General features: G+C 32.5%; 1 protein-coding gene across 4 annotated transcripts in view; it reads left to right on the top strand.

Annotated features, from left to right (window-relative positions):
* PCDH17 (protocadherin 17) overlaps positions 1 to 12,682 on the top strand; it is a 96,982-nt gene that overhangs the window by 32,442 nt on the left and 51,858 nt on the right. For 3 of the 4 annotated variants that reach the window (XM_084879962.1, XM_084879961.1, XM_084879959.1), the window contains 2 exons: positions 4,286 to 4,344; positions 4,477 to 4,649. In XM_084879962.1, the coding sequence (XP_084736088.1) occupies positions 4,286 to 4,344; positions 4,477 to 4,649 (232 nt within the window). The remainder of the gene's footprint in view (positions 1 to 4,285; positions 4,345 to 4,476; positions 4,650 to 12,682) is intronic. The other variant, XM_084879960.1, reaches the window with a different exon arrangement.

The raw sequence follows: 12,682 nt of genomic DNA, 5'->3' as shown, positions 1-12,682 counted from the left end.
AAACTGTTTTTACTCCTTTTACTATTAATTTTCAGTTCAGCTTCTTTAGACATGTGAGTAGTTGTAACAAACTAATCAAATTCCATAAATGAAGAGCTTTCCCAATTTTAGCCAACTTGGTTCAATTTTAGTAAATACTTCCAGTTGCTCAAAGACATTAATTTTTCAAATTATGATGTGATCTTTATAGTTCTAAAAGGATGAGGAAATAAATTGTAAAAAGATGATATTTTAATATTAACTACTGCTGATAAAATTTTTGATTTTGAATATAACACAAATTTACCACAATTTGCTGAATACTACTAGAGAAAAGCATAAAGGCAAATAATTAAAAGAAATCATTCATATCTACTTTGTGTTTTTTTTGATAACTTGTTTATTTCTTTGTTTTCTGCACAAACAAAAACAAAGAATATATATATTTTTATAATCTTCGTAAAAAATATCAAGAAAGAAAAAATCAAAATAAGAGGGCATATTCAGTTTTAGAAGTAAGTTCTTTTATCCTATGGGGCACTTAAAAAAAACAAACTTCTGTTTTTTAATTCCTGACTTTTAAAAAAAATATATTTTATTGATTTCTTACAGAGAGAAAGAGAGAGGGATAGAGTGTTAGAAACATCCATGAGAAAGAAACATTGATCAGTTGCCTCCTGCACACCCTCCACTGGGAATGTGCCCGCAACCAAGGTATATGCCCTTGACCAGATTCGAACCTGGGACCTTTCAGTCCACAGACCGACGCTCTATCCACTGAACCAAACTGGTTTTGGCTAATTCCTGACTTTGAAATAGATTTAAAAGATATCTAAAGTGTTTACTTTAGAACTTTCTATACCCACCAATTCAGGGTACATATATTTCAATACTAAATTATGTGTCTTTAAAATAATAATTAAACTATGTTCAAGTTGAATTTGAAGGGAAAAAACCTAGTGAATAGTTTGTGTGGAAGAATATAAAGGTTTTAGAAGTTATAAATATTTACATTTATTTACTCTGCTGGGACTTAGAAAACTATAAGTGTGTGACTTCAAATTTTACTTTCTTTCTAAACTTAAAAGATATTTATAAATTTACCAGGTAGAAGTCAATTTAAAAAAAAATCTTCATTGTTTAAAGTATTACATAAGTCTTCTTTTATCCCCATTGACCTCTCTTGGGCCGCCCCCACCACCTAGCACATGCCCTCACCCCACTACTGTCTGTGTCCATTGGTTATGCTCATATGCATGCATACAAGTCCTTTTGTAGAAGTCAATTTTTAAGTATAATATTTAAAAATATCTGAAAGCCTTTCTACTTCTAAATTACATGATGTGATAAATATGGCTATTTTTCTCTATTTTTTATTTTTCTATGCAAATACTGTTATTTTATATTCAGGTTATTATCCTTGGAGTCTGGATAATGAAAATGTTATTTTCTATAATAAAGCCAGTGTGATTTTCTTATAGTGAATATGTTTGTTAGGACAAAATGACTATTTCATTATAATTATGAATACACACAAATCTCTCACATTCCTACCCATTTTAATGGGTGAATGCAGTCATAACTAGAAATTTCTGCTATTGTGCTACTGATTAAATTTCATATTTGAAAAACATGTTCATTGTGACATTCTACAATAATAAATCAATTCCTTTTTAAATTTCCTGCATTTTAACTCTCTCATTTATCTTTCTTTATATATAGTTTCATATATATATATACATATATATACAATATATATATATACAATATATATATATATATATATTTCCTTTTTATTCTTTTTATTTTTTCTTGATTTTCTCACTTCTGTTATTTTTCTTCCTTCTTTTTTCCTTCAAAATCCCGCCCCCCCCTTTTTTTCCTAACTTCCTCATTTTTCTATTTTCATTAGAACTGTATTTGGTAGCAGTTCATCAGCTACTAATACATACATAAAACATACAAACACACATACATCCTTTTGCACAATCATATTCAAAAACAGCTTTTTACTCAATGAGAACATGTTTATTTATTTAGTTTTGCTTAAGTCTCTTATTTTACTTAAACTCCTTATAAGTTTAATAATTTGCAAACATTTTAAAGTACTATCCTGATTAGAACAGGTGAAAAAATGTTTCCCTGGTGTGTCTCCCTGTGTCAACCTCTTATAAGGCTCTATTTAATTAAAGCCATAAAAAACACAAGATTACTTTTAATAGCACTTCTATTTTCTCACTTTTTGGGTTACATTTTACTCTCTCCTTAATACTCAGGATTCTCATTTTCTGAAATGTTCTAAGACATTTATCCTGAACTTTTAACCTGAAGCTTATGTATACATATTCTGACCAATTCAAAAGATGAACTAGCCCTGGCTACTGTGGCTCAGTTGCTTGAGTGTCATCCCATGCACCAAAAGGTCATGAGTTTGATTCCTGGTCAGGGCACATGCCCAGGTTGAAGTCTTGATACCCACTAGCGAGTGTACAGGAGACAGCTGATCAATGTTTCCCTCTTACATTCATGTTTCTCTACCTCTCTCTCTCTAATTAATTAAATTATATATATTTTAGAAAGATGAACTAGATTTTTTTTTTACATTAAAATGTTGAATACCAACTAATTATAGTTTTAAAAATTGGAAAAATGCTTTTGCAAACATTTTCTGCCCCTCATTGTGGTTTCCATTATCTTTATTAGAACTTTAAATTAGTCTTAAAAATTGTTAGTTTGTTATTTTGGAAACAAAATAAGGTGCTTCACAGAGCCTGTGAAGAAATAAAACATGTCAATGAAAAATGTATGCCACCAACTACTAGCTAAACAAATTGGGTGTGAGAAATGAATCGTCCTTGTTTACCCACATTTTTACTTTTTTTTTTTTTTTTTGATAAAATTCATTTGAACAACAACAGATTACAAATTAAGATATTCGTAAGGGATTTCTTCTGTCCCCAAACTTCTAACAGACATTGCAACTCAATGCTTTATGATGTTACTCTTAGCTTACGGCCCCGCCCCCAGGAATATTTTGAAAAGCCAAATAATTTAAATTATTACACGGGAAGAAAAAGAGTACTGCTAACATAAATTAGCCTTATTTATAAGAAAAACACATATTGCGCTACATTAGGCCTTACCTTGGGCCCTCTGCTTCCTGAATTGCATGCTCCTGTGCCACTGCTACTTGCATGCTGGATGATCTTGTACGAACCCATAGCTGCTTCAGAGCATAATGGCGTGATATGAAGTGATGCAGAAAACAGGAGGACCTTTGTCCTGGAGTCAGCTGCAAGAAGAAGTAACGTGCATGAATGTACAGTATAGGGAGATCTATGAAAGATCTAGTCTCTTTCTCCCAAAAGACTCTGTTCCATGATACAAGGAGAATTCAGTTCTTCTTGGCGGTTGTCCAGGTCAGTTTGGAAGCAGTAAAAACAACCACAAAAAAACAAGCCTGGTGTCTCAATGTCTTTACTCTCGGTGATTTAAGTAACATTTTGCTTCTTATTTTCCTTTTACTTTGTTTTTAATAACCAGGAAAGAATACATCTTTCCATTGTCTTGTGTGAGTGCAATTTTTATGGTAGGGATGTAGTTGAGAATGAATTATATGGGCCCAGCTTATCTACTTTTTATTTTTTCACTGAATTTATTGGGGTAGCATTGATTAACAAAATGATATGTTTCAGGTGTACAATTCTATAATACATCACCTGTATATTGTATTCTATGTGTATCACCCAACGTCGAGTCTTTTCCACCACTATTTATCTCCCTTTTACCTTCTTCTACCTCTTCACACCCTCCTTATTCTCTGGTAATTGGAAGGAAAGGATCAGTACCTCTTAATTGAGGAATATACGACTTTTAAATGATATTACATCAAAGAAGGCATAGAATCCCAGAAGATTATGTAATTATGTTAAAAATGAGTATTATTAAATAATTCACACTTTTATTATGGAGAAATTAGGTCATTTTTCTACTCCTCCCACAAATATTCGATCTTAATATCTAGATAATGAAACAACACAGTGTTATCCATCCTGGTGCTAAGAGAGAATGCCAGTTATGACAGGCTCATTGTTTACTTTAACAGGTAATTTGTGGACCGGAATCATTTAATTGTTCTGAGTACATAATTACATGTCAGCAATTTCCAATTTAATTAAAATGTACAAATCTGAAGATTAAGGGAATTTTTGAATTATTAATCATTTTTCCACTAGGAAATCTTGTTGCTCTGCAGGAGATTTGTCCAGTGTACAACTATACGTATTTTTTTCCTTCTCTTTCACAGACAGACAATTTTCCCGCAGAGCCCAATTACATGGGCAGCAGGCAGCAGTTTGTTCAAAGGTAAGGCCCATTAAATAACTTTCTCGGCTTCCCCATTTGCATTCGTGTCAAAATTGCTTTGCAAGAAACTACGCCAGCCTCAACCTCGTAGAGACACCACTTTCTCTTCTCTTTTCTTTATATGTATTTCAGTAGCTCCACGTTTAAGGACCCAGAGAGAGCCAGCCTGAGAGACAGTGGGCACGGGGACAGTGATCAGGCTGACAGTGACCAAGACACTAACAAAGGCTCCTGCTGTGACATGTCTGTTAGGGAGGCACTCAAGATGAAAACTGCTTCCACTAAAAGTCAGCCCCTCGAACAAGGTGAGTGAAGCCTTCCAATGCTTACCCAGTGTAAAGTTTAAGCAATCATTATGGGCCAATTAGCACTCGAGTGCAGTTCATTACGGTGGAATGGACCATTAATGTATCAAAAGGAACAGCAAGTCCCAACTTTGTTCCAGACAAAAAACAACTATTCAGGTACCACTGTAACAAGGGAGAGAGAAAGGCCATAGATAGCAGCCTATAATCTTCTTAAAATAAGAACTTGATGAAGTCACTAGACTTGTTCTTATCTTCATGAATGCTTCCTAACTTTCCCTATTTTGCATTTTATTTACAAGCATATATTAACTATAATGCACATTTTAATATACTCATTTATTGGATTAAAATAGTAAATCCAACGCTTTTAGGTGAAATGAAAACTTGATTGGAATTGCATAGTTCTAGCACGTTGGTATGTTTTTAGTGTGAATTTTAGTTTTTAAAGAGTCAAAAAATAGCTAAGCCACAGTTTTTGCTCCTTTTATTTTGCTTTACATTGAAGTCTTCATAGATGTCAAATAAGCATGAACTTGTTTACGCAGATAGAGATGAAAAATTTCTTAATAAATATGTACATTCTAAAAGTCTACCATTAATTTATTCAATTGATATGCCTTTTAAAAAATTTTATGTCTTCATTGTTTCAAGCACAATGGAATACTTGCTGATGATTTACCCAAAGAGAATTAAACTACTTTCATGTGTAAGAATTAGAAACCATAAGCTTTTTCCTAATGTCTAATTATAGCAAATGAAAAAATAATTGTTTTATAAATAGCATTTCAGAATTACAGATGTATTTTAGATTAGTTAATATATTATTAGTTTTCAAAATAGTCATGGTATTTAAATATTTAATATTTATCATTCCAGTTTTTAATGAAAAACTTGATTTATACCGTATACTTGATTTATACTATATAGCTGCTAAGTCATTTATTAATTGATGATACATTGAAAGTAATTTTTTGCCTGTAGTGCACTCTATCCTATCACATACAGTTAAGCAGATATAATGTTTACTAACTTTTCTAATCATACTCAAATTTTAATACACATATACATTCACAAAGATCTATTTAATACAAAAGTAAGTAAACATAGATATAAATATTTCTACACTGAATATCATTATGCTGGGTTTATTTTAAGGTTGACCTCCCCAAAGCCTTCTTTCCTAAGTAATAAGTGCTAGATAGATAACTTTCTTCTGAACTTTTACCATCACAATTTTCTGTGTTAACAGAAATATTGGTTTTTTTTAGACTAGTTTTTTTTTTTAACAAAAGCTATTTATTTGTGTTCATATCTGTTTTTTTTTTTATTGATTTCAGAGAAAATGGGAGAGGGAGAGAGAGAAACATCAATGATGAGAGAGAATCATTGATCCGCTGCCTCATGCACACCCCCTACTGGGGATTGAGCCCATAATCTGGGCATGTGCTCTTGACCTGAATAGAATCCAGGATCTTTCAGTCCACAGGCCAAAGCTCTATCCACTGAGTCAAACCAGCTAGGGCTAACAAAAGTTATTTAAATACTTATACTTAATATTCACAGTTCCTGAAAATTTGAATGTTTACTTGAATGTGATTTAAATGTCTTGATAGGTTGTGACTATGTGATATTATGTAAATCTTTTAGACACATTTTAAATAATGGGTTGTTGAATCATGTTATGTGAATGAGTAGCATAAGACAGACCCAATTATGTATATAATAAAATAATTGAACAGATGATTTTTTGGCTACTATTTGTAAAGTTGCATATGGTAAGTAAAGGGTTTGCAGTTATTATCTATCTTCATGAGATTCCAATTTTCCTTTCTTAATCAACAACATAAAAAAGTACACTGTTGCTCACATTTATACTTTCATTCCTTTTCATGCCCTAACTGAACAGTGTATTTGAAGAGCATGAAAAAGACCTCTGTAGAAAAAGAAAGTTATTTATGTTTGAAAGTTTAAATTATAGTGAAAACATGATTTAAAAAAATTGATATAAAAAACAATATTTTAGAAAGGAGACTATTGTTCTTAAAAGAAAATATATTTGGCATATATTTTAGTTAATATGACACAGAAATATTGCTAGTCTAAGGGTGAGAATGTCAGTAGAAATATCTCCTGTAACACAAATAGATCCAGATCTCCTTATTAATAAATATGGAGAAATTATTATAATTCTGAAAACCACACTTAGGTAATCAATAAATTATATAGGATACAGACTTCTACTTTAAAACATGAACTTGAAGGCTTAGCTTAAATAATTGTTTACTTAATGATTGGATTCACTAATGCACTACTTAATTAATACATATTAAAATTTTAATATATAAAGGAACAAAAATATATTTTCTTTTAGGAGCAAAAAACCGAAAGCTAAACAAAAAGAAACCTGTTTATCAGTTTTTTTTCTCTTACTAAAATTGTGTAGTAGTGCTTTAACAGATTTCAATTAGAAACAAGTAGCATATTCCATTTTATATTTTTGGGTTCCATCACTATTTAAATGATCTCAAGTAAAAAAAAAATAGTGTTCTATTTCTAAATTGAAATATTTCTTTAACTTATAAATTAAAATACATTAAAATTATCTCCACATTTTTAGTGGAATCTTTTGCGCTAATAATTGTTTTCCTATCCCTATGATTAAGCCTTTTTGAGCTTTTATTAGCTCAAATATTACTTTTTCTCTTATTTTGTGCAGTTAGATTTTCCCCCCCATTTGTTTTGTTCCTGATGTTTGTTTATTTTATTTTTTTCATTAGTTTAATCATCTCAAATATATAGCAGGAGTATATGTTGCCCATTATTTTAGTAAAAATATTTGAAAAGAATCAGTAGTTAATTGAAAGTATACTGTATTACACAACAGTTAAAGATTGCTTAAAACATTTTATGTTAATAAACTGTTTAATAGAAAGAGGTTATTTTAGTTTCTCTTAATGTGACTTAAAAAAAACTATCAAAAAGTATTTATATTTTTCTATTTAATTGCATTTTTGTAGTTATCATTTTTTTCCAATTAGAGTTTCTCTATATTGGAAAAATACTCACTTCACTTAGTATTATAGGTAGGTGGAAGATAGATAAAAGGATCCAAATGTTTTAGAATTTGTATGGTACCATACATAGTAGGACATTAGTTAGAGATGCAAATGATTATATTTCTAGTAAGCATTATCAGAAATTTACACAGAAAATTGACCAAAATACATTTGGTATTATTTTGCTGAATTTATATTTTCAAATAAGTAAAACTAATTTATACCAAGAACTAAAAATAAAATACATATAATGTTATCTACTTAAATAAGAGTCACATACAGTTTTATAAATAATAAAACTAAAAAATTTTTAAATTAACTTCTTATGCCTCAGAATATTATTAAATCTTTGACTTTTTAAGAAAATATTGCTCCTTTGAATTTCTATCTACTATAAACTATTTTTATTACTAGCAATAAACATTTCTTTTTTTAAAAAATTAATAAGCTTGCCCTAAAATTCAGTAGTTTCTGTTGATTCCAAAAATAATAATTATGCAGTTTTCATAAATGCTGACTGATGATTTATCTGAGCTTCTTATTAATACCAAGTGATAGCTCTCAATTTTCTTTTTTTAAAACATTTTTTCTTCATTTAATTTTCCACCACCATTTACGCCCCCAGTACCCTCCACCAATCTCCCACAATCACCATACTATATTGTTCGTGTCCATGACTTCCTTTTTCTTTTTTTTTTTTTTTTTGCTCATCCTTCTACCTTCTCGTCCCCCCAACACTCCCTCTCCTCTGCCTGTTCTCTGTGAGTCTGGGATAATCAGTTTACTTGATATCTTTGTAAATGCCTGAAACTGAATTCTTGAAGCCAGAAGTCAGTGGAATCTCATTGCACATTATGACTGTTGACAACCCATGCCAGGGATTGCAGTGAAAGAGTCACAGTCATGAGTCTAACTCCTGTGCTGCGTTGCCAGCTGTAAGGCCCTCCTCTGGATTCCAGGGCTTTACTGAACCTCAGGAGTTGTTCTGCTCACCTTTTTTTTTTTTTTCTTTCTTTTTTCTCATTTAATTTAATTGCCAAATAATCTCCCCCCTCCCCCATTTAATTCTGTGCTTCCATTTAATTCTGTGCTTCCACTGTTCTCTCTTTATTGCTAAAAAAATCTGACTCCTTAGATTACATTCTGGTTCAAAACATTTCACAATGGAATCCCTAATTAAAATCTAATAAAAATAAATCAATGGAAAGTTGCGAAAGAAGAGAAATTCCAAATGAGCCAGGTTTGCTCCAATGAATTTCAATTTTAAAACTAAATTACATTCTTGAGGGTTGCCTTTTTTCTTCCCAGAGGACATTTTAGAAAATTATGAGAACTAAAGCTAATGGATTTTTTTCCTTTATGTCAGGGCTTGGATTTTGTTTGTGTGCTCCATATTCCAAAGGTGATTTTACCAGTTAAACAATTGCAGGATTTGTTATTTGATTTCAGAGTTTGACAAGTTTCTGAGCCCCACTCCTGTACTTCCCCCTGAGGCTCCTGTTCAGTGAGGGGAGAGCCCCCCCCACCTTCTGGGTTGTGGAGGACGTCACTGTGACAGAGGGTCGGGGCACTGAACACAAACTTGACCTACTTCGCAATTTCCCCCAGAACCCACACTGAATAGGAAAGTATGAGAATAGTGCTTTTATATTCTCAGGTTTTTGCTCTGTTTTTTATTCTTCATTATGGTTCCTGCAGTTCTGACCTTTCAGCCAAGCACTGTCTTTTCCCAAACCCTCCCATAATAGGCAGCAGCAAACCCACCTCTACATGAGCAAGAACATGAAGGTAATGATTATATCTGTCCTCTCGACAGCCATGTGGCATCCTCTAATATATATAGTGAAGCCTTACCCTAAGATATTTTTTCCATTGATTTTCAGAGAGGGTGGAAGAGAGAAAGGGAAGAGATAGAGAGAGAGAGAGATAGAGAGAGAGAGAGAGATGTGAGAGAGAGAGAGAGATGTGAGAGAGACACATTGATTGGTTGCCTCCTGCACATTCCCTGACCTGGGCCAGGGATCAACCCAGGTATGTGCCCTTGATATGAATTGAACCCACTGCCCTTTGGTAAGTGGATTAGTGCTGTAATCACTAAGCAACACCAACAATAGCTGAAAATAATTTTTAAAGGAAATGTTATAAATTTATTAATTGTAAATATAACTTAGGAAGGAAGTAGAAAATTACTGCCATTAAAGCATCAGCCTGCAGACTGGAAGGTTCCAGGTTCAATTCTGGTCAAGGGCATGTATCTTGGTTGCAGGCACATCCCCGGTAGGGGGTGTGCAAGAGGCAGCTGATTGATGATTCTCTCTCATCGATGTTTCTAACTCTCTATCCCTCTCTCTTCCGCTCTGTAAAAAATCAATAAAATATACTTAAAAAAAAGAAAAGAAAAGAAAATTACTGCCATATATGGGAGGGGAAAGGAACTGTTGCATACATAATTTCAGAAAAAAAAAATTACGAATTTTTAAAGGTACAGATGCTTTAAGACTCACATACATGGCATTTAAGAAATTGTGTTATTTGCCAATAATTCCTGTTATTTTCAAGCCCTGTAAATTTTTATTGGATTGCACTAATCTAAGAGCATCTTAATATCCATTTCTCCTCCTTCCTGTGCAGTCATTTTAATACTTTCAAACTTCATCTATTTTCCCATTTTTCTGGATAAAATGGTCCACACACTGTTTATTTTTGCTTATCATACATTACAATTGTCCCATAATTCACCTAGCTTTAAGTTTCAATGATATCACTTTTTTCTCCTGTGCAAACATTTGTTTCTAGGAGCCAGCAGCTGGTATCATGAAAGAGAGATTTTATTACCCTCACATTTGTTGCTCATCATAAAACCTTCCTAACAAGTGTTGCATGATTTACTATAGACTCAATGTGATTTTGAGATTCTCTTGCTTTTAGTAAGCACAGCAATAACTTTTGCTAAAACATTCCAATTAGGAAATGCCAGATATAAAAACATGAGCTAAGGTGCATCCTGGGTCTTCAAGGAGCTCTGACTGTATTAAAATAACTTGTGACATATAAGCTATGAGGTTTGCACAGTGGGAGGTATGCCCCAAGTACTAATGATGTCATGAGAATGAACACCCAGACCAAATTTGGGGGAATCAAATAAAATTCCTGGAGGAGGATGCATTTGAGCTGATCCTTTAAAAAAAAAAAATTAGCTCACTTGATAGAGTAAAGTTGGGAGAAGGAGGACAGAGCATTGTCAGAAGCAGAGATGCAATGAAGCAAAATGGCAAGTTGCTATTAGGGGCAGATTAATAGGGATGTGTGAGACTGGGATTGGTGGGTATGAGACTCTCAACAGTATGAGAAGCCCAATGATGGATTGACTGATAGGAAGCCATTGGATGTTCAGAAAGTAATAGTTCAAAGTTTCATTTTAAAGAGGTGATTTTTATGCCGATGCCTGGGTAGGCAGGGATACAATTAGGAAGCTGGAGAAGTAATCCAGGGCAAGACAAAATAAGGCCCAATGCAGTAAAGAGGTAGTAAGAATAGAACCAAGTGAAAGATTAAAACTTGTTCTACTATATGCCATTGCTTTTATAATGATAATGAAGTGCTTGGTATTCATTTCAAATTGGTTTTGAGATAAAGGTTTCTAAAGGAAAAAGCCATTTTATACCCAAATAAGTGGACTAACACTTGAATTATTTAATGCCTTTAAGTTTTTATGTAGTACATTTATACCATATATATTAAATTAACACATACATGTTTGAAACTTTTATCATTTTCTCTAAATGACGAGTGCTTATTTGTATACTTGATTTGTTATACTAAAGAAAATTTACCAATCAAAGACACCAGGAGGAAACAGAAACAAAATCACTTCAGTTAACCAGATCTTTGAGAGAACTTGGAGAGCACAGCGAGGTAGTTTAAAATTGTGTGATAATGAATCTTATAATTATGACTGCACTGAGTCCAGCTCACTGACGGGGTAAAGACAGGGAGAGGTCACCAAGGGGAAACATTCAGGAAGTAAAAGAAGACATTTAAGTGAGTATCAGAAGGGGCATCACAGCTGGTGATTACAATTTGGCAGTCGGAGAAGTCAGGAGGCAGAAGATGTATGTCTGTCATGAAGAGTTAACCATTATTTCATTCATAATTGAGACACAAGATATAAGAACTTGTAATATATCAAACCCAAAATTTAACATATTTAAATTAACTCCCCTGTATGTTTCAATTCCATAACTAACATGAACTTTTGAAAGCTAATGTTTTGACATGCAGGCCTACAATTATTAGAACCAGAAGTTTTCCAGAGTTAATAACTTTTCAGATTTTACAAAAGTGAGTGATATAATTCATATGCCATATAGTATGTAATATTTCTATTTGGATCTGTGGCAGTACTCATAATCAAATACAATGATGATTCTGTAGTGAAAAGCTAAATATTCATACTAAATGGAATAAAGAATAATTTAAACAGTCCATAACAATTCAAGTCAGTTTTTATTATCAAGTGAGTAACAAAATAACTGCCAGATCTGAATGTTTTGGGAGTTTCAAAATATAGACAATGTAGACTTGTCCTTAATTTGCATGTTGTGGTTTATTGTCCCTTAAAGCCTTGACAATGCATTATACTGATGCTGTTTCAAAGAGCAACATAATGAAAAAATTGTCTACCATCAAGAGAAGTGATTTTATACAGTTTCCTATTAAATCAGATTAGAAATGTGCAGTTGGTCTCTTGCTTCAGACCAAATATAGAAAAAAAAATTATCCATTAGCCCTTAATAGTTTTAATGTTATAAATATTTACTCTGGGAAGCCAGAGTAATCTGGGAACATTTAAATGTTTAAACAGTTCATAAGATCATTTCGAGTAGTACTTTTAGGATTTGCAGACTGATAACAAATGCACCCCTGCATCTGATACAAGGTATATTTTTGAAACAAAGCACATATTTCATAAGA

This window comes from Pipistrellus hanaki (assembly GCF_964339955.1).
Source record: "Pipistrellus hanaki genome assembly, chromosome: 3".
Lineage (NCBI taxonomy): Eukaryota > Metazoa > Chordata > Mammalia > Chiroptera > Vespertilionidae > Pipistrellus > Pipistrellus hanaki.
Note: the sequence above shows the minus strand (reverse complement) of the source record. Positions and strands in the feature narration are given on the sequence as shown.